General features: G+C 41.5%; 2 protein-coding genes across 4 annotated transcripts in view; one reads left to right on the top strand and one right to left on the bottom strand.

Annotated features, from left to right (window-relative positions):
* The window catches only part of TSG101 (tumor susceptibility 101), a 52,156-nt gene extending 51,758 nt beyond the window's left edge, over positions 1 to 398 (top strand). For all 3 annotated transcript variants that reach the window (XM_003910148.3, XM_009186452.2, XM_031653364.1), the window contains one exon: positions 65 to 398. In XM_003910148.3, the coding sequence (XP_003910197.1) occupies positions 65 to 154 (90 nt within the window). In that variant the 3' untranslated portion in view covers positions 155 to 398. The remainder of the gene's footprint in view (positions 1 to 64) is intronic.
* Positions 366 to 27,824, bottom strand: LDHAL6A (lactate dehydrogenase A like 6A). Its single transcript, XM_021925959.2, has 8 exons — positions 27,121 to 27,824; positions 26,555 to 26,689; positions 19,058 to 19,175; positions 17,405 to 17,578; positions 5,098 to 5,271; positions 4,249 to 4,366; positions 2,767 to 2,890; positions 366 to 1,983 (listed from the first exon to the last, which is right to left on the bottom strand). The coding sequence occupies exons 1-8, from the start codon at positions 27,256 to 27,258 to the stop codon at positions 1,819 to 1,821; spliced, it is 1,146 nt and encodes a 381-aa protein (XP_021781651.1). The 5' UTR covers positions 27,259 to 27,824; the 3' UTR covers positions 366 to 1,818.

The raw sequence follows: 27,824 nt of genomic DNA, 5'->3' as shown, positions 1-27,824 counted from the left end.
ATATTTTATGACTGGGCCTAAATCAAAGCCATTCTAAACTATTCAAACTTTTTTCCCCTCCCAGCATGTACGTCTTCTGTCCCGTAAACAGTTCCAGCTGAGGGCACTAATGCAAAAAGCAAGAAAGACTGCGGGTCTCAGTGACCTCTACTGACTTCTCTGATACCAGCTGGAAGTTGAGCTCTTCTTAAAGTATTCTTTTCTTCTCTTCCTTTCTCTTATCAGTAGGTGCCCAGAATAAGTTATTGCAGTTTATCATTCAAGTGTAAAATATTTTGAATCAATAATATATTTTCTGTTTTCTTTTGGTAAAGACTGGCTTTTATTAATGCACTTTCTATCCTCTGTAAACTTTTTGTGCTGAATGTTGGGACTGCTAAATAAAATTTGTTGCATAATTTTTCTCTCCTTTATTGAACTTTAGGAAAGATCCATGAAACCTTAATAAGCCCAATTTTTCATTTAGCAAAAAAAGCATAAAATCCATCTTAAGTTGAAATTAGTATTATTCTACAGCATATGAAGTGAATATGGGGATATACCAAATAGAAATCTAAATTTTGAAATATTTGAAAGGATTTGAGTAACTTATCTGTGAAAGGTCCAAGGTGATACTCTCCTACCAATCCTACTAAATTTGTTTTCTTTCTAGGCCTCAGTGAACCATAAGTGTTTTCATCAGAAAGGAGCACAGTGGCAGGTCCAAACTATATACCTGATAACTTTAGGATTAAGGGGAAAGATACAGTGTACCATTGCCTCCCTGCTTTGTCATTTAAAGTTTCGTCTTCATGGTGAGTGATTCTGTAGCCAAGTTTGTGACCACCCAATGAACTATGTAGCTACTGTATGTCCTGCAGAGCTCATCCAGAATAGAATGTTCTTGATCAAAATGAGAGTGCTAGAAGGCTCATGAGGCTATAAAGGAAAGTATATTCTGATTTGGGATGTTACTAAGATAATTAGGCAGCCCATTCTACTCCCAAGAGAAGAACGACCAGTTTAATCTGTTGTCACCAAGGGGTTTACAGCTTAAGACCTTTTCTGTAAAAATTAAAATGCACTCATAAAAGTTACCAGAAGAAAAACCAGCAAGGTCAAATCAAGGTTTTATCTAATGTTAGGAACATTTAGATTACTTTGTGTGTGTGTGTGCATATATATATTTTTATTTTTACATTGTAGAGGAAATTAAAGCTTTTATTAAATAGCATGTAAACACAGGTATTAAGCCATAGAGAAGAATTACTATGCACCTGATGAAAAGAATCAAGATTTCTGTAACACAGCATACACATTCTCATGGACCAGATGGCAGTTACGTATACATACAAGGCAAGTACTAAAAGATACCAAAAACATCTTTGATGCCATCACTTTTGTTTGGGAAAAAAAAAAAGAAGTATCGTCCATCATCTGGATACTAAATCAAAGCTAAGGCCAAGCACAGTGGCTCGCCCCTGTAATCACAGCACTTTGGGAGTTCAAAACCCCATCTCTACAAAAAAAATAGAAAAATTAGCCAGGCATGGAGGCACACACATGTGGTCCCACCTACTCTGAAGGCTGAAGTGGGAGGCTCACCTGAGTTCGGGAGGTCAAGGTTGCAGTGAGCCGTGATGGTGCCACTGCATTCCAGCTTGGGTAACAGAATGAGACCCACCCAAAACAAAAAAGCTGGAAGGCTACACTAAATAGGTCACTCTTTCCTCTATTTTTCCAACTTTTAGAAATTCAAATTTATTTTAAAGTTTGACATATACAATTCCATAACTACTATTTCATCTTCAATCTATAGAATGGTAACTTTAAGCAACTTTAAAACTTGAGTTCCTTCTGAATTTCCCAGAGTGTTTCTGCACTCTTTTGCAAGCAGGCCTCCTCTTCAAGGGTCAGTTTCACTTTTATGAGGTCTGTGATGCCATTCTCTCCCAGGATACATGGGACACTAAGGAATATTTCTTCATTTATTCCATAGAGGCCCTGAAAGTAAAGACTTAAAAATTATTCCTTTTTTAACTTTTAACAAAGGTCTGCAATATGAGAAACAACAGTTGTGAGGTGAATGAATAACAGATTGGTAGTACAAACTATGGCAGAGTACCAAGACAGAGAACAATTTAAAACATGATTAGACATATTTATTGTTCAGTTTCAACCCACCATCTCTCCACATGGGCCCCAGCCTCCTGCCATGTTTGCTGGGGCCCACCCTTCTTTCCTCATCTCCTTACTCCATACCACTTCCTATCAAGAGACCACTTCAAAATTCCTATGACTTTATTTCCAATGATTTAGATCTCTCTTGTTTTATAACCTCTCCCATTTAGACTAGCAGAAGGATCTCACCCATGCCCCAACTCCCCTCTCCCCAGGAGACTGCTAATTCTTTTGTGTCTAGTGCTTTTTTCCTAGATCTCTTCATTGGACATAATCGAAACGAAGAGAACAACTCCAAAGGTACCAAGGTCTGCCCATAGTGGTTCCCAGTGTTTCCAGATACTGGTAGAGTCAGATCACTTAGTTAAATAATCAAGTTGCAAAAACACTTACTTTTATCTAATAAAAGGAAATGTCACGCTAGACCAGGACAAAGGTCTATAAAGATAGACTCTTTCCCCAATCTCCCCACTCTTCAGCAGCAAAGAACAGACTTCAGGAAGAGAGGTTCTTCCACGAGATCAAACCCAAAACCGGAGTGTCTCAAAAATGTTATTTACCCGTTTTATGTTGAAATTAATGATTTTTCAAACGTTAATGTCCTACCTTACTTAGGGTAGAAACTGGATGCACTCTCCTGAGATTCTTCAAAATACTTTCTGTTAAATCAGCTACAGATAGGCTAATGCCCCAAGAAGTATAACCTTTCATTTTGACCATCTCATAGCCACTGTAGTTAGAAGAAACCATAAACATAAGTTAGTTGAAAAGATCCACTTGTCATTGAACTTCCACTTTATAGCATCCTATCTAACAGTACCACAAAACTGCAATGACTCCATCAACAACTTCTCCTAGAAATTACTTGGAGTATGTATGCATTTTTTTCTTAAGTCTTGCTCTGTCGCCCAGGCTGGAGGGCAGTGGTGTAATCTCGGCTCACTGCAACCTCCACCTCCCAGGTTTAAGCAGTCTTCCCTCCTTAGCCTCCTGAGTAGCTGGGATTACAAGCGTGCACCACCATTTGTGGCTAATTTTTATATTTTTAGTAGAGCTGGGTTTTCACCACGTTGGCCAGGCTGTTTTCATACTCCTGACCTCAAGTGGTCTGCCCACCCTGGTCTCTCAAAGTGGTAGGATTAGAGGCATGAGGCATGAGCCACCACGCCTGGCCATATGTATGCCTTTTTTAGGGAGGGTCTCAGCTGAGTGCAGTGGCACCATCAGAGCTCGCCTTGACCTGTTGGGCTCAAGCAAGCCACCATACACTCAGCTAATTTTTTTTTTTTTTTTTTTCGTAGAGATGGGGTATCCCTATGTTGCCCAGGCTGGTCTCATACTCCTGAGCTCAAGTGATCCTCCCACCTCAGCTTCCCAAAGTGCTGGGATTATAGGCATGAGCCACCATGCCTTGCCACGGTGGTTAAACATTAGAGTTACAAGTACAGAGATGCAGAAATTAATATGGAATTAATTCCACCACTAACAATAAACACTATATAGCAAGTGTTTGAAAAAATACATTGTCAGTCAACAAGTGAGCCCCTACCATGTGCTCAATACTGGGTTAGGCTCAGGAATGAGCAACATAGAATCAGTCCCTGACTGTTGAAGAATTTATAATCTGGTGAATATGATCACACAAAAAAGCAGAAGTGCAAATAAAAATATGGGAAATACAACAACATATACTTAAGGGACTAACCTCAACTTTCTAACAGAGTTCAGGCTCACAACTTCTTTTTTTTTTTTTTTTGAGACGGAGTCTCACTCTGTCGCCCAGGCTGGAGTACAGTGGCACGATCTCGGCTTACTGCAAGCTCCACCTCCCAGGTTCATGACATTCTCCTGCCTCAGCCTCCCGAGTAGCTGGGACTACAGGCGCCTGCCACCACGCCCGGCTAATTTTTTTGTATTTTTAATAGAGATGGGGTTTCACCGTGTTAGCCAGGATGGTCTCGACCTCCTGACCTCGTGATCCACCCACCTCGGCCTCCCAAAGTGCTGGGATTACAGGCTTGAGCCACCACGCCCGGCCCAGGCTCACAACTTCTAAGGTACTAAAAATGTGAAACTAGCGTGTATTACCTGGAAATCACTTTTTTGTGGACATTTTCCCACTGCTCAGGATCTTTATCAGTTCCTATATCTGGGTTCAGATCCTTCAGAGGGACACCAGCAATGTTCACACCACTCCACACAGGAACTAAGAAAGAGATACCCAAAATCCCACTTCTTACAACATAGTATTAGCAGGGTTTTGGTTTTTGACCTTAGCAAAACTGTTATGAGTGGTTTTCAACTAGGAATGTTCTGATATCTGAGCCCCACTCCAGATATTCTAAATCCAGATCTCCACAGAGGGGGATCCACAATTCTATTATCTTGGCAAAGATTCTGCAAATAAGAAAATTGCAGTTTTAAACTTTCCACCAGGAAGTTTTAGTTTTTCTACCTTTAAGTCTTTTTCCATAGCCAAGGTTTATATTAAATAGATTTCAAAGGTTTTTTAGCCAGAAGACACTAAGAGGGGAGAAAAAGACTATTACCACAGTACTCTTTCTCTTCCCTCTTACATTCTTCAGTTATACCCATCCCTTAATCTGAGGAATGCCTACTACATGAAGTACACTGCTGACCCTTGTGAACTAGAGTGTCCCAAATTAAATACAAACTATATCGTGTTACTTAGTTCTCTATTTAAGAAAAGCATTATAATCCTAGCCATCCATATGTAGGATTATAGTGTCAATCTCACATTTTTCAAATCTGTATTTTTTGTTATTTTAAAAATAAGTGTAGTAAAAAATTACTACTAAAAGGGCCTAAAGTGGAATAAAGTCTTTTCTCCCCTCCCAGGAGCTACTTTGCATTAAATGTCTATATGATTGGTAGGAAACAGATATTGCAGAGGCTCCAATCGTGCCTCAGGCTTACCACTTGAGTCGCCATGCTCTCCAAGGATCAGCCCATGACAGCTTTCAGAGTGGATGCCAAGCCTTTGCCCAATAAAGTAACGAAAACGAGCAGAGTCCAGATTACAACCACTTCCAATAACACGGTTTTTGGGAAATGCGCTCAACTTCCAGGCTACATAAGTTAAGATATCCACTAAGAAGAAAAAGTTCGTATCAAGAAACGTCCTCATCTGCAAGGATACTTTTTTTAGATTTACCTAACTTAAAACTAGTAAATCTGATGTTTTGTGGAGGGGGCCAGAAACATGGTTTTCTATCCAACCCCAGCTATACCCCAACTCTAAGAATATCTACCAAATAGAAGTAATGAAAAACCTTTTTGTTGATACTTTGCATAGCTTGGTATGCAGAAACACAGAATGTTCACTCCACAGAAAATTCTGAGAAATATGAATAAACAAATACTCTTATCAAGTCTTTCAGATAATTTTGCTCAGAGAATAACCCATTTTCAACGAAAAGCATAGTTAAGAGGGGAACAGAGGGATGGGCACGGTGGCTCACACCTGTAATCCCAGCACTTTGGGAGGCTGAGGCGGGCGGATCACGAGGTCAAGAAATTGAGACCATCCTGGCCAACGTGGTGAAACCCCATCTCTACTAAAAATAGAAAAATTAGCTGGGCGTGGTGGCATGCACCTGTAGTCCCAGCTACTCAGGAGGCTGAGGCAGGAGAATCGCTTGAACCTGGGAGGCAGAGGTTGCAGTGAGCCGAGATCACATCAGCTGCACTCCAGCCTGGCGACAGAGCGAGACTGCATCTCAAAAAAAAAAAAAAAAAAGGAGTTGGGGAGAACAGAAAGAAACAAGTATAAATCCCAGCTACTTGGGAGGCAGAGGTGGAGGGATCCCTTAAGGCAAGCAATCATTCAAGACCATCCTGGGCAATATAGCAAAACTGCATCTCCAAAAGGAAAATAAGCCAGGCGCGTGGTGCCATGTGCCTATTGTTCCAACTACTTGGGAGGCTGAGCCATGTGGATCACGTCAGCTCAGGAGATCAAGCTGCAGTGAGCTACTATCACACCACTGTACACCAGCCTGGGCAACAGAGCAAGAACAAGACCAACTGTGTCTCTGTCCCAGTACGGAAGGGATAAATTTTTGACACAGTGTGATATTTGAGTGTCAGTTATTTTAAACATTATTAGCTTTATCAGAATTTTTTTCTTGAAGTTAATTTTTAAAATGATAATACCAAAAAGAAGGTCAGTGTAGCTATATTAATAGCAAATAATAGAATTTTCAACAAGAAAGCATTAATGGGGGTAGAGATAATACATTTATGTATGTATAATATATATAATATGTAATATATATGAATTATCTCTATTATGTATCATACACATTTATGTATTATCTCTGTATCCCCACTAACATATAATTACATTATATACAATTATGTATAACATATGTATTAAACATGTATTCTCATTAATGTATGAGATACATAAAACAATGCAACAATTTAACAACTGTACATTTATATATACTTAATATAGCCTCAAAATATATGAAAAAAATTAGGAACTGTAGATTTGATTCATAAGCATAGCAGACAATTTTAACATACTTTTGTTATAAACTGATTTATAAAGTTAATTTTGCAAAACTAAATAAAATTAATAAGTATAATCAAATAAAGATCATCATGCCCATTAAAGTCCATAATACATCAGAAATTTTTTTTTTTACAAACACTATTATCTGGATCACAAAGTGTTAACAGACTTTAAAGAACTGATCAGACAACCCAATTCAGTTATATCAGAATCAACCACAATAAAATTTTTTTAAATGTTGAAACATACACTTTTGTTTTTTTTGAGACAGGGTCTCGCTCTGTCACCAGGCTGGAGTGCAATGGCGCGATCTTGGCTCACTTTCTACCTCTGCCTCCTGGGTCCAAGTGATTTTCCTGCCTCAGCCTCCCGAGTAGCTGGTACTACAGGTGTGTGCCACCACGCCTGGCTAATTTTTATATTTTTAGTAGTGATGGGGTTTCAGCGTGTTGGCCAGGATGGTCTCGATCTCTTGACCTCGTGATCCACCCACCTTGGCCTCCCAAAGTGCTGGGATTACCGACATGAGCCCCTGTGCCTGGCCCCAAAAATACACTTTTAAATGACTCTGAGTTAAAGAGGAAGTAAGACAAGGGATTACAATATGTTTAAAACGAAAATACAAAGTACCATGAAACAAAGTTAATAAATAAAATTGTATATGGTGATAAATTTATTTTATTTTATTTTTGAGACGCACTCGTTGCCCAGGCTGGAGTGGAGTGGCGTGATCTCTGCTCACTGCAACCTCCACCTCCTAGGTTCAAGTGATTCTCCTCCCTCAGCCTCCCAAGTAACTGAGATTACAGGCACCAGGCACCAGCCACCACGCCCGACTAATTTTTGTATTTTTAGTAGAGGTAGGGTTTTACCATGTTGGCCAGGCTGGTCTCAAACTCCTGACCTCAGGTGATCCACCTGCCTCGGCCTCCCAAAGTGTTGGGACTACAGGCGTGAGCCACTGCACCCGGCCTAATTTATATTTTTTAATGCATTTTTAAAACAAAGATTTTAAAAAATCAGTGACAAGCGTTATTTTAACAGTAAAATAAAAGGAAGGAAAGAGCATCGAATAGTAGGAAAAATTATTTTTTTAATAGAGACAGGGTCTTGCTATGCTGCCCAGGCTGGTCTAACTCCTGACTTCAAGCAATCCTCCTGCCCCAGCCTCTCAAAGTGCTGGGATTACAGATGTGAGTGACCATGCCCAGCCTAAAAAATATTTTTTTAAAAGCAGCATCAGAGGCCGGTTGCGGTGGCTCATGCCTGTAATCCCAGCACTTTGGGAGGCCAAAGCCAGTGGATCCCCTGAGGTCAAGAGATTGAGACCATCCTGGCGAACATGCTGAAACCCTGTCTCTATTAAAAATACAAAAATTAGCTGGCCATGGTGGTGCGTGCCTGTAGTCCCAGCTATTTGGGAGGCTAAGGCAGGAGAATCGCTTGAACCCGGGAGGCGGAGGTTGCAGTGAGCCGAGATCGCGCCACTGCACTCCAGCCTGGCAACAGTGAGACTCCGTCTGAAAAACAGAAAAGAAAAGAAACATACGTCATCACCAGGCGTGGTGGCTCACTCCTGTAATCCCAGCACTTTGGGAGGCCAAGATGGGTGGATCATGAGGTCAGGAGTTTAAGACCAGCCTGGCCAACATGGTGAAACCCCGTCTCTACTAAAAATACAAAAATTAGCCAGGTGTGGTGGCGGCCACCTGTAATCCCAGCTACTCGGGAGGCTGAGGCAGAGAATTGCTTGAACCCGGGAGGCAAAGGTTGCAGTGAGCCGAGATTGCACCATTGGGCTCCAGCCTGGGTGACAGAGCGAGACTCCGTCTCAAAAAAATAAAAAATAAAAAAATAATAATAATAAAAGAAAAAGAAAAATACTTTAAGCAGCAGCTTTACCCCAGAAATGCAAAGGTGGTTCAATATCAAAAAATCTGTCAACATATTACACCAGATGAGATTTAAAGTAAAAGATATATATGATCATTTTAACTATAGGAAAACTCATTCAGGGATTAAAAAAATAAAACTAAACAATCTGGGAACAGAAGGAAACTGCTTTTTATCTCAAAAAGGTATCTATCAAAATCCAAAGCAAATATACATTATGAAGAAAACTTAGAAGCATTTTCATTAAAGTCAGAAACAAGACAAGGATACCCACTATCACTGTTTCTGTTTAACATTATACTGGAGAGTCTTCTAGATTATGCAACAGGACAAGGGAGAAAAAAAACTCCTAAGAATAAACCAAGGCCAGACACGGTGGCTCACACCCGTAATCCCAACTTACAGGGAGGCCGAGGTGGGAGGATCACTTGAGACTAGGAGTTTGAGACCAGCCTGGGCAACATAGCAAGACCTCGTCTCTACAAAAAATTTAAAAAGTAGTCAACTGTGGTGGCATACACCTTTAGTCCGAGATACTTGGGAGGCTGAGACAGGATCACTTGAGCCCAGGGGTTCAAGGTTACAGTGAGCTATGGTTGTGCCACTGCACTTCAGCATAAGTGACAAAGCAAAAGCCTGTGTCTGTCTGTCTGTCTACCTACCTACGTGCCTACCTACCTTCCTTCCTTCATCTATCAATTAGTTTTTATAAACAGACCAAAGTCCTTATTTGGAGATGGTAGAATTATCTAATAGAAAACTTCTGATAATGCCTACTTGCCTGGGACTTTGAGGAGCTACTATAGGAGCAATTATTTTGTTTACTAAAACTGAGTACCTTCCTATCTCTTTGACATATGTTTACAAAGCCTGGGTAAAAATGGTATAAATTACTTTTGAACCATCTCTACATTCTGAGGTCTTCAGCAGGGCAATGAAGAGGTGTTCTATGTGTAGAATTTGCAGTATCAAAAATAAGAAAATACTCATAAGTGAGGAAATGTGTTGTTTTTATTTAAGTGTAGTAGGACAATATTTCACAAATCATTCTACAAAGTGATTTGTCCTGCTATTTCTGCAGTTTCAAAATAGGTGTTTTTTAGAACCATTCACAAAAATTTCCAGTAGTGAAGTCAGAATTATTTGGGGAAAAACAGGTAAAGAGTTCACTTTCATATTACTTGGATTAAACCTCTTTTATTTTCTTATAGGCTCAGTCTTTAAGTAACAAAGTAGCAGCTTTCAACTAAATCAAATGTCTAAAATAAATATTAACAACTCTTATTTGAAAAATCTATTTGCTCTTGTTTTAGATAATTAGAATAGTATTTTAGGCATTTGTTGGTACCTTTTCCATTTGGTTGAACTTTTAACTTAGCTTTATGTAGTAACTCATACTTTAAAAATGATAAATGCATCAAATTCTATCCTAAACATATGAAGACAATTTAAGATTCAGAATCCTGTAGTCGATCTCTGTGAAGACCATAATTTCTAATTTGTCTTTCTTGTAAATCCATATTTTTTTTTTTTTTTGGAGACGGAGTCTCGCTCTGTCGCCCAGGCTGGAGTGCAGTGGCCGGATCTCAGCTCACTGCAAGCTCCGCCTCCCGGGTTTACGCCATTCTCCTGCCTCAGCCTCCCAAGTAGCTGGGACTACAGGTGCCCGCCACCTCGCTCGGCTAGTTTTTTTGTATTTTTTAGTAGAGACGGGATTTCACCGTGTTAGCCAGGATGGTCTGAATCTCCTGACCTCGTGATCCACCCGTCTCGGCCTCCCAAAGTGCTGGGATTACAGGCTTGAGCCACCGCGCCCGGCATAAATCCATATTTTTTATGGCAGATTTAATATAAGTACTCACTTAAATAGTAGAAATTAGACACTTAAAAGATATGAAGATGACGTCTTTTGTCCTCTAAAACAGTGTTTTCTAAACACGTAGTGTTTCCATTAATGTAAAAGTTAGAGCTTCTGTTCCCTGTTTAATACCCATTGACGGTAAAAAGTGATACTGAAACAGTCTGATCATACCACTATTTAAAATGGTAAGCATTCATTCTAATACCTGAGATGGAGAGAAGTATGTGTAGAAATGTCAAAGTTTTCTCACACATAAAGCTATCAAGTGAAAAACCTCAGTTAGTCATGCTGGGCCTTAAGAGGTTCGTCACCTGCCATTGAAATGCAAGGGGATTGGGGGACCTCCACCAGGCCCCCTGGGTCTGGAACTGAGAAAGTGACCTGTTTTAATTGGTAAACTGAAAACAAAGCAAGTAACTCAGCTGTGTCCCAGGGTACCCAACCACATTTTTGAGGTAAATGACTATAGATTTGAAGAAAAGGTTAAACTTTTCCTAAATCTTTGATCTTCAATTGTTTAGGTTCTCTTCCTGTATTATTTTACATCCCCTCCCTTACCGTACTGCCCTCTAAATTTTCCATTTTCCACTTCTATTTGGTCATTTAGTTCATGTCAATAATTAGTTACTGGAACTTTTTAATTTGTTAAAAAAAAAAAAAAGTCCTAAATACTCTTACATCAACAATTACAAACCTCCATACGCCATTCTGGGTAGATTTTTCTTTTTGAAAAAAAATTTTTTTTTTTTTTAAACAGAGACAGGGTTTCACACTATTTTGCCCAGGCTGGTCTTGAACTCCTGGGCTCAAGCAATCCTCCCACCTCAGCCTCCCAAAGTGCTAGGGATTTTAGGTGTGAACCACCACACCCAGCCTCATTCTGAATAGTTTTGAAATTAATACGTAGTATTTGTTATGTCTTGTGCTCCACATTTCCACAGTAATAAACTAAAATCCTATTTTAAAATAATGTCAACAGTGTGTTATTTATAATTGAAATAAGATCTGGATGCAATTTTTTATTTTATTTAAAAAACCTGGCCAGGTATGGTGGTTCACGTCTGTAATCCCAGCACTTTGGGAGGCCAAGGCGAGTAGATCACTTGAGGCCAGGAGTTGGAGACCAGCCTGGCCAAACGTGGCGAAACTCCAGCTCTACTGAAAATACAAGAATTAACTGGGCATGATGGTGTGCGCCTGCAATCCCAACTACTTGGAAAGCTGAGGCACAAGAATCACTTGAACCGGGGAGGTGGAGACTGCAGTGAGCCAAGTTTGTGCCACTGCACTCCAGCCTGAGTGACAGAGCAAGACCCTGTCTCAAAAAAAAACAAAAGAAAAAAACCAAAAAACCTTCTAAAATGTACAGTTTTATGTTTCTACCACTACATGGATAAAATTATGCACTTAGGTAAGATAAATTAATATTTAACATAAACCCTAATTGCTTGTTTTAATTTTTAAAATTTCACATTCATATCAGCATAATAAAGTATCATATATAAACTAAAACAAAAATTCTTAAAATGGACTGCAGTAGGTCAGTTAGTGAAAATAAAACACTGTTGAAATGTGGCCAGGCACTGTGGCTCACGCCTGTAATCCCAACACTTTGGGAGGCTGAGGTGAGCAGATCTCTTGGGGTTAGGAGTTTGAGACCAGACTGGCCATCATGGTGAAACCGCATCTCTACTAAAAATTCAAAAATTAGCCAGGTGTGGTAGCTCACACCTGTAATTCCAGCTGCTTGGGAGGCTGAGGCAGGAGAATTGCTTGAACCCGGGAGGTGGAGGTGGCAGTGAGCCAAGATCACCCCACTGCACTCCAGCCTGGGCAACAGACCGAGACTCCATCTCAAAAAAAAAAAAAAAAAAAAAAAAAGTGTGCTAAGTAAATAATAAATGTGAGTATTGCTGTGAAGTTAGTAATGTTTAAAAAATAGCACCACAATCATCATAACTATTAATACATTCAGTTTTTATCCATGATTTGCCAAAGTAAAAATTGGCACATCCTTGAAAGGGAGATTTCTAAAGGAACTTAAGAACTTCTAAAAGTGTCAATGGTGATTCATTTAAATGATACTTTTCCTGACCTTAAAATTCTGATTTGAACTTGCACTCCATTGTGTAGTGATGCTGCCTGTAAATATTACACATGTGTGAAGCCTTTCCTCTATTACAGAGTCACTAAAACCAAGCCTTGAGGACTGTGGAGACACGGGAGCTGCATCTGAAGGCAGTCCTGCATGGGAATTAGTACCTATGCCTGAGAAACCCCTCTCTATCCAGATTGCTCTCAGAATTATCTTTTCTTTGACCAAAATTTTAGTTAAATATTACCATTCAGTGCCGCACGGTGGCTCACACCTGTAATCCCAGTACTTTGGGAGGCCAAGGCAGGCAGATCACTTGATACCAGGAGTTCAAGACCAGCCTGACCAACATGGTAAAATCCCACCTGTACTAAAAATACAAAAATTAGCTGGGCGTGGTGGCACATGCCTGTAATCAGCTACTTGGGAAGCTGAGGCATGAGAATTGCTTGAACCTGAGAGGCAGAGGTTGCAGTGAGCCAAGATTGCACCGCTGCACTCCAGCCTGGGTGACAGAGAGAGACTCTATCTCAAAAAAAATAAATATTATTCAGGGGGAAAAAAAACTTTCCTGAGTGGTATCAATTTTTGGTAGCTTAATAATGCTAATTTCAAGTTGTCAGTTTTTTGGTTTTTTGTGTTTTTTTTTTTTTATAAGAGTAATGAAGTTAATTGTTTCTTTTAACTTTTGAAGCACCTGAAATTTTGAAGATGGTTCTTAGTGAACCATTTTAACAAACTCACTAAAATAATGGAGAAGACTTTCTTCAACATGATTCTAATATCAGAATAAGTTTTCTAAATAGATATAGAAGATATATTTGATAGTGTGTACTGTAACTGCATACACTATCAAGCAAATACAGAACTAAGCTGTTAAATCATTTGAGACTGAGATTTTTTGATTTTTTTCCTCATTTTCACTGCTCTTAATGGCAGACAGCCAGTATATAAAACGCAGAAAAAGTATCCTCTGAATGTGCTTATTAGGAATATTAGTCAATAAATTAAATATTCTTTAATAGACTTCTGCCATAATGCACAGAGAAGCATCTTTTGCAAATGTACTTCTAAAATCTGCGGTGGGAGTGTGGTGGGCCAGTTAATGTCGCCAAGCGAGTGATGCTTAGTTTGTGTTTCCTCATTTGTTATCATATAACCTTAATGACGTGGGACTTTGAGGGTGGAGGCTTTTTAGTGCAAATTAAAACAAAGTAGTTTGGGGATTCATTTCACATTTACTGTTTGTGTTAACTTACTGACCCTACAGACGTCAGCACCCTGAATGGTTAGAGAAATTAATGAAGGAGCTCCCTCAGGTGCCTTCACAACTCTTGAGTCCTATCAGAATCTCTCCACAGCTCTCATTTCAAAAATGACACTGAGATTTCAGGATGTGAAAACACTTACTGGAAAGTAAGAAAATATAAAATACTATTATACAGTGTGATACTGTATCATCAGCTTGTTATTTTCAGTGTGCTTCCATGTAGCGCCAGACTACCATTTCTGAATTTTGGATCTGGTATTTTTTTTAAAGAATCAAACTCTTAAAAAGAGCAAATGCTTACACCAATAGCCTGTATGAAGGAAAATGTATGTGAAAGCCAAAGATATGCATGCAGTTAAATATATAAATAAATATCTCAATGCCATACAAAAAGAACTTTTGATAATCTATTAACTATTTTAAAAAAGAAAAAACAGAGCCTCAAACTCGTGGGACACCGTTAAGCACACCAACATACATATGCATGTATGGTAGCACCAGAAGGAGGGGAGAGGAGCAGAAAGTTATTCAAAGAAATAACAGCTGAAACTTCCCAAATAGAAAAACATTACACATCCAAACCAGGTGCAGTGGCTCATGCCTATAATCCCAGCACTTTGGGAGGCTGAGGTGGGCAGATCAGTTCGGGTCAGGAGTTCGAGACCAGCCTGGCCAACATGGAGAAACCCCATCTCTACTAAAAATACAAAAAATTAGCCAGGAGTGGTGGTGAGTGCCCATAATCCCAGCTACTCAGGAGGCTGAGGCACGAGAATCACTTGAATCCAGGAGGCAGAGGTTGCAGTGAGCTGAGATCACGCCATTGCACTCCAGTCTGGGCCACAGAGCAAGACTCCGTCTCAAAAAAAGAAGAAGAAAAAAAACCTATACATCCAAGCTGCTCAATGAATTCCAAGTGGTATAAACTGAAAGACATTCACACTTCGACACATCATAGTCAAACTGTTAAAAGCCAAAGAGAAAATATTGGAAACAGCAAGAGAAAAACAACTTATTAAATACAAAAGAACCAAAATAAATCAGCAGCAATCCCCATCAAAATCCTTGTTGGTTTTACTTTAGAAATTGACCAGCTGATTAATAAATTCATAAGGAAATGCTAAGGATCTAGACAAGCAAATAAATAAATAAATAAATAAATATATATATATATAGAGAGAGAGAGAGAGAGAGAGAGAGTCAGAGAGTCTTGCCTTGTTGCCCAGGCTGGAGTGCAGTGGTGTGATCTCAGCTCACTGCGCCTCCGCCTCCTGGGTTCAAGTGATTCCCTTGCCTCAGCCTCCAGAATAGCTAGGATTACAGGTGTGTACCACCATGCCCAGCTAATTTTTGTATTTTTAGTAAAGATGGGATTTTGCCATGTTGGCCAGGCTGGTCTCGAACTCCTGACCTCAGGTGATCCACCCGGCTCAGCTCCCAAAGTGCTGGGATATGGCCGGGCACAGTGACTCACGCCTGTACTCCCAGCACTTTGAGAGGCTGAGGCGGGTGGATCACCAGACATTAGGAGTTCGAGACCAGCCTGGCCAACATGATGAAACCCCATCTCTACAAAAAATAAAAATTAGCCGGGCAGTAGTGGCGTGTGCCTGTTATCCCAGCTACTCTGGGGGCTGAGGCACGAGGATCGCTTGAACCCAGGAGATGGAGGTTGTGGTGAGCGGGGATGGTGCCACTTCACTCCAGCCTGGCAACAAAGCGAGACTCCGTCTAAAACAAACAAAAAATAAAACCCATAACCAAAGTGCTGGGATTACAGGTGTGAACCAGCATGCCTGGCCCAAAATAATCTTAAAGAAGAGTCAGAGGACTTAACACATCCTGATTTCAAAACTTACCACAAAGCTACAGTAATCAACATATTTATAAATACTATGGAGTGAGCTTCATGATATATTAAGTTAAAAATGAAAGAAGATGGAGAAAAACATATGTAGTAACAAAAAGCTGTAAACCATAAAAAATGTAAATGGTTACCTATAAAGGGATGGAGGCTATAGGGGAAAGGGCATAGGGACAGAAGCTGGAGACTTTGAATAATTCCTGTTCTCTAGAATTGATGTTGGAGCCATGTGAATATTTTATAAAACTGTGAAACAAAAGTTAAATAGTTCTTCAGCATCGAAATTAAAATGAATAACCTTAATCATGCACTCAACTCAGTTTTGGTCGCACAGAGAAAAACTATTCCAAATGATTTTAGAATACAGTAATTTGAATATCCCTAAACTACTAAGCTCCAGACTCATAATCTCTAGCTGTTTGACATTTCCTCTGATCATTTCAGGTATCTTGATTTTTCTCCTCTATATTTAACATCCCCACCTCCTTCCCTCACTGACTCCCACCCGATCGGTAAATTTACCAACGCAGTTAAATGAAACTACCATTCGTTCAGTTACTTAAAGGAAAAATCTAGAAGTTATTTTTTATTCCTCACTTTCCCTCACTACACACAATCTATCAGCAGTCCTGCACATGCTATCTCCAAAGTCTATTTTGCGTTTGTCCACCTTGTACATGCACCAGTGAGGAGTCTAGTACAATTCTGGAGAGTCAGGCAGGAACTATAGCCCTGCTTTACACTTCTCAAACAGTAATGTGGAAAGCAAACCTCAGTCTTTAGAATATAAATCTTGAACTCATATGATTAAGCATATTATCTTCCCATACACACCACAATTTTTTTTTTTTTTTTTTTTGGAGACAGGGTCTCACTCTGTCACCCAGGCTGGAGTACAGTGGCGCAATCATGGCTCACTGCAGCCTTGACCTCCCTGGCTGAAGCAATCCTCCCACCTCAGCCTCCCAAGTAGCTGGGACTACAGGCATGCTCCACCATGCCCTGATAATTTTTGTATTTTTTTTTTTGTAGAGATGGAGTTTTGTCATGTTGCCCAGGCTGTTCTCAAACTCCTGGATTCAAGCGCTTCACCCACCTTGGGCTCCCAAAGTGTTGGGATTATAGGCGTATAGGTGTGAGCCACTGCACCTGGCCTCACACTAGTATTTTTTTAAAGTCATTATAGTATATACACTGATTACAACTGTGCAAAGTACATATTACACTAACAAAACAGAGATTCTGGAATTATATTGGTAGTTTACGATTTAATACTCATTAAATTCTTTTTCTCTTCAAAGTTACTAAACCCACCTCCAAAAACTCCTTCACTGAACAGTGAAAATAAAGCTGAGCTATGCAGCCATAAAAAAACAAAATCATGTCCTTTGCAGCAACATGGATGCGGCTGGAGGCCATTATTCTAAGCTAATTAATGCAACAACAGAAAACCAAATACCACATGTTCTCACATATAAGTGGGAGCTAAATATGTGGGTGCACATGGACATAAAGATGGGAACAAGTGACACTGGAGACTACTAGACAGGGAGGGAGTGAGGACGGCAAGGGCTGAAAAACTATTAGGTACTTCGCTCACTACCTGGGTGGCAGGATCAGTCCTACCCCAAACCTCATCATCACGCAGTATACCCATGTAATGAACCTGTACAGTGTACTCCCGAATTGAAAAGTTGAAAATGTAAAACAACAAAACTGACCTGGATTAGTAACAATAAGCAGTTTGCAGTGAGGGCTATATTGGGTAATATTGGGAATCATTAATTTAAAGATGGACACATTTCGCTGGACTAAATCAAGGCGTGTTTCTCCTTTTTTCTGGCGTGCACCTGCTGTGATAATCACTAGATTGGAGTTTGCAGTGACCAAGTAATCTGGGGAAAGATTAGAAGAAACAATCGATTATGAAAGAAAACATCTGGCCTTTAAGTATACTTCCTGTTCACTTCAATCACCACACTATGTTTACCAAAGAGCAGGTTCCCTTAAATCTTCTGGTATGCCCAGACTACTTTTTAATTTCAGGAAATTAGCACTAAGTTTCCCTTGTACATTTTTTTTTAATAAAAAAAAAAAACCTAAGTCATGCGCAGTGGCTCACGCCTGTAATCCCAGCACTTTGGGAGGCTGAGGTGGGTCAATCACTTGAAGTTAGGAGTTCAAGACCAGACTGACCAATGTGGCAAAACCCCATCTCTACTAAAAATACAAAAATTAGCCAGGCACAGTGGCGGGTGCCTGTAGTCCCAGCTACAAGAGAGACTGAGGCAGAGGTCACAACGAGCCAAGATCACACCACAACACTCCAACCTGGGTGACAGAGCAAGACTCCATTTCCAAAAACAAAAACCTCCTAAGTTGGGTGCAGTAGTGCACCTGTAGTCCCAGTTACTTGGAGGCTGAGACCAAGAGGATCACTTGAGCCCAGAAGTCCAAGTCCAGCCTGAGCCCAGTGTCCAGACATAGCAAGACACTGTCTCAAAAAAACACCTCATCTCCTAAAATACCTTTTGTATTATTTAGACGAAGAGGTCAAAATATGGATTAGTCTGGCAAGAATACTGAGAGATAGATGCGGTGTGAACAGACCTTTGAATAGGGAATTGTTGGTTCATTCATTTGTTCAAATAATTATCTCCCAGGTGCCAAGTGAATCAAGTACAGTAGTGAAGAGCTTAGGCTTTGGACTTAAACAGAACTGAGTTCAAATCCCTACTCCATCACTTTTTTTTTTTTTTTTTGAGACAGAGTTTCACTCTTGTTGCCCAGGCTAGAGTGCAAAGGCGTGATCTTGGCTCACCACAACTTCTGCCTCCCGGGTTCAAGCGATTCTCCTGCCTCAGCCTCCCGAGTAGCTGGGGTTACAGGCATGCACCACCATGCCCGGCTAATTTTTGTATTTTTAATAGAGACAGGGTTTCTCTATGTTGGTCAGGCTGGTCTCAAACTCCCAACCTCAGGTGATCCGCCCTCCTTGGCCTCCCAAAGTGCTGGGATTACAGGCGTGAGCCACCACGCCCAGTCCTATCACTTTTAATTAACCTTAGTTCAGAGGTACATCATCTCTTAAATAGAGTTGTGCTTAGGTCAATGTCTCACACACAATAGGCAGTCAGTTCATTGCAGCTGTCATGGTAACTGCTATTACTACTGCTCACAAGAAACTCAGTCTGGTGCTGTGGGAAACCTTGCAAAGTACAACCTAAGGATCTGAACATGTTACGAGAGCACAGAGTAGGGAGCAACCAGCCTTATCTGTAAAAACTGCGGAGGTCAAAAGAAATAAAGATGATTTTCTTGGATATTTGTTCATGTATATTAGAATATTTATAGTATTTAACTATGACATTAACCTTTGCTGGAGACAATATTTGGCATTTTCATAAAAGGGCTGCCATGTTGAAGATCCATTGTCTCACCCTTCAGTTTGCCTTCATCAGCATCCACAAGGACAAGTTCATCACTCAAACCCTAAAAAACATTATTAGTCAAATGGGTGAGTGTATCTCTTGATTAACTGGAGAATGAAAGAAAATTCTTATATTGGTGATCTATGTCTAGCTTGTGAATTATCAAAATTAAAGGAAACATAATAAATGATCTCATCATTTCATCATGATATAAAAGTCTAAACCAGAAAAAATACAAGTTACAAAGAGGAACGTTTCAGCTCATCATTAGGAAAACAAAAACAAACTGCGTAGTAAATAGAACAATCTCTGAAAGTAGTCAGCAGCCCCATTTCCCATTTCAGCCGAGGCTGCAGAGTGATAAAGTAGGGCTTCTGCTGAAGGAATTTCTCACCAGACCATGGGCTTCTTGAGAAAAGGAAGTCATTCATCTCCAGCCATCTGGTGTTTACTTATCATCCACCTGGCACAGAGGAGCTCGAAGTTTTTTGAATAAATGGTATCTTAGTCCATTTCCTGCTCCTTATAACAGAATGTATGAAACTGAGTACTTTATAAAGAAAAGGAATTTATTTCTTATAGTTATGGAGGCTGAGAAGTCCAAGGCCAAGGGGCCGGCATCTGGTGAGGGCTTTCTTGCTGGAGGAGACTCTGCAGAGTCCCAAGGCAGTGCAAGGCATCACATGGCAAGGAGGCTGAGATTGCTAAATTCAGGTCTCTCTTCCTCTTCTTGTAAAGCTACCATTCCCATTCCCCTGATAACCCATTCATCCATAGATTAATCCATGGCAGAACCCTCATGACCTAGTCGACTCTTAAAGGCCCCACCTCTCCATACTGCCACATGGAGGATTAAATTTAAACATGAGTTCCAGAGGGGACAAACATTTAAACCACAGCAAATGGATTAAAATATAAGGCTCCTTCCAACTCAAAAATATTTTAGTTCTATAGTCAGACAGTTATTACCTGCAGAAACCAATTCGTACTATAATTTATATGATGCTACTTTATATGTAAGAAAGGAGAGAAAATATAGTTCTATTTAAAAAAAAACAAAACACTAGAAATACAAGAAACTGATTCAAATAGTTGCCTAAAGTGGATGCTAAGGAAAGGTTGGATGGAAACTAGTGTGACTTCTCCATGTATGTATCTTTTCTTTTTTCTTTTTTTGAGATGGAGTCTCTTGCTCTGTTACCCAGGCTGGAATGCAGTGGTGCAGTCTCAGCTTACTGCAGCCTCCACCTCCTGGGTTCTAGTGATTCTCCTGCCTCAGCCTCCTGAGTAGCTGGGATTATAGGCATGTGCCACCAGGCCCAGCCAATTTTTTTGTATTTTTAGTAGAGACAGGGTTTTACCATGTTGGCCAGGCTGGTCTCAAACTCCTGACTTCAAGTGATCCACCTGCCCTGGTCTCTCAAAGTGCTGGGATTATAGGCGTGAGCCTTAATCCGCACCCAGCCTTGTATGTATCTGTCTGAATTCTACTTTTACTTTTTGTTTCTGAGACAGGGGCTTGCTCTGGCCCCCAGGCAGGAGTACAGTAGCATGATCTTGACTCACTGCAGCCTCAACCTTCTCAGGCTCAGATGATCTTCCCACCTCAGCCTCCTGGGTAGCTGGAACAACAGGTGCTTGCCACCACATCTGACTCATTTTTGTATTTTTTGTAGAGATGGGGTTTCACCATGTTGCCCAGGCTGGTCTCAAAGTCCAGGACTCAAGTGATCCGCCTGCCTCAGCCTACGAAAGTGCTGGGATTACAGGCGTGAGCCCATGCCCAGCCTACTTTTTTTTTTTTTTTTGAGATGGAGTCTCCCTCTTGTTGCCCAGGCTGGAGTGCAGTGGTGCTATCACGGCTCACTGCAACCTCCACCTTCCTAGGTTCAAGCAATTCTACTGCCTCAGTCTCCCAAGTAGCTGGGATTATAGGCGCCCGCCACCACGCCCGGCTAATTTTTTGTGTTTTTAGTAGAGACAGGGTTTCACCATGTTGGCCAGGCTGGTCTCAAACTCCTGACCTCATGATTCACCTGCCATGGCCTCCCAAAGTGCTGGGATTACAGGCATGAGCCACCGTACCCAGCCTTACTTTCAAACCTTGTAAATGTATTACCTTTTAACTACATATTCTTTTATCTTTATTACATAATAGATTTTTCCTTGGAGGAAAAATAGCACCTTTGTGTTAGTGCTGAGAAGTAAATGATCAAGGCGGGGCATGGTGGATCACGCCTGTAAACCCAGCACTTTGGGAGGCTGAAGTGGGCGGATCACGAGGTCAGGAATTCGAGACCAACCTGGCCAATATGGTGAAACCCTGTCTTTACTAAAAATACAAAAATTAGCCAGGCATGGTGGCGCGTGCCCGTAGTCCCAGCTACTCAGGAAGCTGAGGCAGAAGAATCGCTTGAACCCAGGAGGCAGAGGTTGAAGTGAGCCATGATTGCGCTACAGCACTCCAGCCTGGGCGACAGAGCGAGATTCCGTCTCAAAAAAAAGAAGTAAATGACCAAGGCCGGGCGCGGTGCCTCACGCATGTAATCCCAGCACTTTGGGAGGCGAAGGTGGGCAGATCACCTGAGGTCAGGAGTTCCAGACCAGCCTGGCCAACATGGTGAAACCCTGCCCCTTCTAAAAATACAAAAATTAGCCGGGCATGGGGGCACATGCCTGTAATCCCAGCTACTTGGGAGGCTGAGGCAGGAGAATCACTTGAACCCGGGAGGCAGAGATTGCCATGAGCCGAGATCAGATTGGCCATTGCACTCCAGCCTGTGCGACAGAGTGAGACTCACTCTCAGAAAAAAAGAAAAGAAAAGAAAAGAACCAAGCATCCATAATTTAAGCACATATCCAATTCACATTGTTAGAGCTTTTTACCTTTTTTCTTTTTTGAGACAGGGTCTCACTTTGTCACCCAAGCTGGAGTACAGTAGCACATTCATGGCTCACTGCAGCATTAACCTCTTGGGCTCAAGCAAGCCTCCTGCCTCAGCCTCCCAAGTAGCTAGTACTACTAGCAGGTACCACTGCACCTGGCTTTTTTGAGATGGAGTTTCTGCTCTTGTTGCCCAGGGTGGAGTGCAATGGCGCAATCTTGGCTCACAGCAACCTCTGCCTCCTGGGTTCAAGGGATTCTCCTGCCTTAGCCTCCCAAGTAGCTGGGATTACAGGCATGTACCACCACCATGCCCAGCTAATTTTTTATATTTTTTGTAGAGATGGGGTTTCGCCATGTTGGCCAGGCTGGTCTCAAACTCCTGACCTCAGGTGATCCACCTGCCTTGGCCTCCCGAAGTGCTGGGATTACAGGCGTGAGCCACCGTGTGCAGCCACCTAGCTAATTTTTAATTTTTATTCATTTATTTATATTTTAGAGACAGGGTCTTGCTTTGTTGCCTAGGCTGGTCTCAAACTCCTAGGCTCAAGTGATACTCTTGCCTCGGCTTCCCAAAGTGCAGGATTACAGGCATGAGCCACTGCCTGGATCCAGCCTGGATCTTTTTACTCTATTTGAATTACTGGAAATTCAAAGCCAAGCGCTTTAAATTTTAAACTAGACTACAACTGATTAACCTAGAAGTCTAAGCTGTATTGCAAGGAACAGGTTGTTGCTTAATGAAATGCCAAAGCTTCTTGGACACTCAGTTATTCAGAGATTGGAGTCGTATGGAACAGTATTACATGGCATTGATAAAGTTATCTTTGAAAGGCAGCTTTGAAAATGTATCATAACCCCAGGAGCAAGGAACATAAATAGCCCAGATCTTGGTTTCTAATACTATTATCCAATAAAAGGAACCAAGTTTCCTTGGAGAAAAAAGGCTGATTCTAGGAGTGGTGCAGAAAATATACAAGATGAAGAACCAGAAACATCTTGAAATGACAAAGAGTAAGGAAGCGTTCAAAACCAAACAAAACTCTATACTGATGTAGTATGTCAAAGGCACACAGCAGGCAACTTCAAAGAATTACCAATGGCCACAGCTGGAACAAATTCATACAGAAGTATTAGATTATAATCCAAAGTATAAAGTAAGACCCATGAGTGCATAGTGATATTAACAAATGATTGAATTAATAGGGGAGGAAGGATAAATCTCCCACACAGAAGAATTAAAATAATTCTCCACCCCGTAAGTGTAGGCTGCATATAGGGACTTTCTTCCAAAGAGACCAGTATGGAAAGGGGGAAAATAGTAACTTTACAGTAGAGAAACCTGATAAACACAGTCTCAGTCAGGTAACCGAGGTCAACATCAACACTGAATCATGATAGTATGTACCCGGGATAAGATGTGATGAAAAATGGCACTTTATATGTCTTCCTCCCCAAAACCCAAAACCATTAAAAAAAAAACCACCAAATTCCAACAGAAAGGTGTTCTACAAAATACCTGACTAGTACTCCTCAAAACGCTCAGTCATCAAAGACGAAAAATCTAAAGAAACTGTCATAGTCTAGAGGAGCCCAAGGAGAAACAGTGACTAAATGTCACGTGGTATCATCCTGGATGGGATCATGGAACAGAAAAAGGACATAGGTAAAAACTAAAGAAATCTGAGTAAAGTGTGGACTTTATAGTTAAAGGTGATATGTCAATATCCATTCTTTCATCATGACAAATGTACCACACTAAGGTATACAATATGTATTAGAGTTCTCTAGAGGGCCAGGACTAATAGGATAGATGTATATATGAAAGGGAGTTTACTAAGGAGTATTGACCCACATGATCACAATGTGAAGTCCCACAACAGGCCATTTGCAAGCTGAGCAGCAAGGAAGCCAGCCCAAGTCCCAAAACCTCAAAAGTAGGGAAGCCAACAGTGCAGCCTTCAGTCTGCAGCCAAAGGCCTGAGAGCCCCTGGCAAACCACTGGTGTAGGTCTCAGAGTTCAAAAGCTGAAGAACTTGGAGTCTGATATTTGAGGGCAGCAAGCATCCAGCATGAAAGAGAGATGAAGGCGGGAAGACTTAGCCAATCTAGTCCTTCCACGTTCCTCTGCCTGCTTTTATCCTAGACGTGCTGGCAGCTGATTAGATGATGCTCACCCAGATTGAGGGTAGGTTTGTGTTTCTCGGTCCTCAGACTCAAATGTTAATCTCCTTTGGCAATACCCTCACAGACACACCCAGGAACAATACCCTGCATCCTTCAATCCAATCAAGTTTACACTCAATATTAACCATCACACCATACTAAGGTATAATGTTAATAACTACATGTGGAGTATAAACTATTATCCTTTCAATTTTTCTGTAAATCTAAAACTACTCAAAAAAATAAAGTCTATAAAAATATATCCTAACAATCTCTCTGGACTCTCTTTCCTTATAAAAATGAAAGTAAACAGCGTATCCCATCTTTATATTCACAATCCAGTGCATTTTCCATTTTAATGGGCATCTTTGAGCAATTCTTTCATCCAACTACTAAATATCAATTACAGGAGGCACTGATCTAGATTCGGGATACATCGCTGAAAGAGAATACAAGTGGATCTCACATTACACTAATTAAAGTTTATGTATTATGGTATAACTCAGTAGTTTTTAAAGACATTACTGTTTCTCTACTAGGTTCGTGCCATAAATTCCTGACAATAAAATCCTGAACAATTCCTTTTGAGAATTCCTTATCAGCAAGGAGTTTTTAGGCTATCACCATCTCCTTGAATGACAGAAGTTGCAGTGTCTAGGGCAAGGACAGGGAAAGATTAAAGTGAGCCTTAACCTGAGGCTTTATAGGGGGATTATGTACCCTATTTCCTAAGATATTCAAATGCCATAGTTAGCAACATACTAGAATTCAAGTTCTAGAAGCAGGAGGTGACTGGGAAGGTTCTGCTTCATACCTTTACAGCAGGGAGCATCACTGAGTTTGGACAATGGGTGCTACAGGTGGCATTTTAAGCCTCCAGAGGTAAGCCCCCAGTGGAGCCTATGGATACTCTTACATGCCTAGTGGGGCCTGTACCTCCCATCACCAGTTGCAATGGAATGCACTCCTATCCACCACCTCCACTCGAGATCTAGGACCTCCCATCACAGATAGGGCCATGAAACAGGTGCAGCCCCATGGTACTGCCCTCTCCTCGGCCCCTGGAACCTCCCATCAGAAGCCCCGAAATTCCCTCCACTCCTGCAACCAAAGCTAAGCAGCAGCTGGCAGAGGTAGGAGTTCCAGGGATATGGCTCAGTCCCTCCCCAAATGGCCCTTCAAAGCAGAGGTGATAAATAAATATTTTATTTCAAGCTTTTCTGTATATATTACCTGTATACTTATTCATGCAATTAGAGATAGTCTGTGCCTTTTTTCTCCTCTAAAAAATAGGTCTAATATTTACTTTTCAGGGTTGTAATATTGGATAATGCTTATAAACATATTGTTATCATTATTACTGATGTTTAAAAAAAATGTGTTGGGCAAAGCAAGGTGACTCACGTCTGTTATCTCAGCACTTCAGGAAGCTGAGGCCTCCTGCTTGAGGCCAGGAGTTTGACAGCAGCCTGGGCAATACGTGGAGGCCCCATCAATCAATGAGTCACAGATGTGTTGGTTTTCACCTGTGTGCATTCTTCATTAGCAGTGAGGACACTGCTGATAAAGGCATTACAATAGGTAGGACAAAATGAATCATGGGGAATTTGTATGGCTGGCAGGAGCAGCAGTTGGCTGCGGCCGCTATCCTTAGTGCCACAAGGTCACTATGTCATCTAGATATGAAACCCAGAGGCAATCCTTTAAATCCAATGAATCATGCCAGGTTTAAAGATTATATAAAAGATGACTTAAAACATTTTACAGATACTTCATTAATAAAAGTATAGCTCAAAATGTCTGATTTATTAAAACTTTATGGTAATAAAGTTCGTATCAGGGTAATATTCTTAGAAAGGGGTCAGAATCCTTTTTGGCCTCTGTCTATAGCCATTAAACTTGATCAGCTGTATCAGTACTAAGAACAGCTAAACACTAAAACTAAGCTAACATGAACAAGGAATGAAGGGAAATAAAGATCTAGAGACTAGGAAATGGGAGAGAGATATTTCAAGGAAAAAAGATTGTATTTTGTGCTCACAGGCTGCCTACCATCACTGACATGCTTGTATACTCTTTTCTGCCACCTCTTTCTCCAGTTTGTTTTGTGAGCTGAGTTTCCAGATCAAGCAAAGGGGTACCTCATATTGTCATTATGTGAAAGCGAAATGTCAACATACTTTCACAGAGATGCTTCTAACATTTGATATAATACTATTTTAAAAAAGGAGCGCCCTCTGGGTGGAACTAAAAAAGGGGCACCTTTTCCTCTGGTGCCCCTTGTACTGGATCCCCACTCATCCCTTGAACTGGACACAACCTGCACAACCATACACTGTGGCCTTGCTTCCAACCGAGGTGAACCCTGTGGTGCGGAGCACATAACTTACTTTTAATAAGATGCTGATAGCACAGGCCACACCAACCGATCCAGTTCCTACAATGGAGATCTTATTGTGATGAATGGCCTCCTCTTTCGTGAAATTCTTAATAAGTTCACTCTTGACAGTTGCCATCTTGGAAACCTAACAGTGAAGACAAATTGCACAGCCATTTGCAAGACCTGAAATTGGAAATGGCTTGGAATTCCAAGACCTGTGGTGAGAGCGCGTATGGAGAACTTCTGGGCCCCCGTGTGGAAGGAGGTGCAAGACCGACAAATCTGACAGCAAAGAAGCTGGGTAGGTTCTGGCCAGGTAGCTCAGCATCCATGAAGCGGACCAGGGGAAGGAGAAGAAAGCGTGAGTATAGTTAAGAGGAATTAAGAGAGAGAGAGGAAAGGAACAGGGCCTGCTCCATCAAACATGAAACCACAGCTGGGACGGCTCTCCGTCCCGCAGCTGACCCCCTTTTCTCCCCCCTCTACCCTACTTTTCCCCCAACCTCCAGTTCGCAGCTCCCGGACTGCGCCCGGGGTCCGCAGGTCCAAGTGCGAGGTACTTCTGGCGACACTCACAGGGGTGAAGGGCCACCCGCGCCTGAGCAGGTCACATGCCGCCTGGCGGAGACACGGAACCATCCTTGGGCAAAAACAATTCGCTCCCGCGGCGCCCGCTCTCTGGCTGCTCCCCAGGACTCTTGCAGCCCAGCTCATAGCCACTCACTCAAGAGTGAAGAAAGAGAATGGAGGAAAGCGGCGTTACAGCTCCTCGAGGCACGAAGGAGATGAACCACCAACTAATAGACGCCGGGTCACCTCCTTACTGCAGCTGCGCGGACCGCACCCAGCTCGTGCAGGCATCGCAGGTGTGATGCTTGGCAGGTGTGAGGCTGGAAGCGGGCTGTGAAGCACCGCACCTGCGCCTCTGCCTGCCCGCCCCGCCCCCGCGTGCTGGTGGGCGCGCTGCTGTGTCGGTGGTTGGCCGGCTGCAGAAGGCACCCGAGGTGAGGCAGGCACAATGCAGTGCACGGCCTCTCCTGTCCGGTGGAGTTGTTTGCCTAGAACCCATCCACCAGAGAGCCCAGGTAATTTTATTTCTAACCAAACCTTGTCTGGATGTATCTGAAAAGGACTTTTTGACTCTCATTTGGAAATTTTTCCCCAGCACTGTAGGAGAAAGGGACCTCAAGATTAACTTTTACCACCTCAAATGTGAGCTAAAGTAGAAAAAGTAAAATTTTAAACCTCTGGGCCGAGCGCGGTGGCTCACGCTGTAATCC

Source organism: Papio anubis, chromosome 12 (genome assembly GCF_008728515.1).
Source record: "Papio anubis isolate 15944 chromosome 12, Panubis1.0, whole genome shotgun sequence".
Taxonomy (NCBI): Eukaryota; Metazoa; Chordata; class Mammalia; order Primates; family Cercopithecidae; genus Papio; species Papio anubis.
This window is presented reverse-complemented; position numbering and strand designations above follow the sequence as displayed.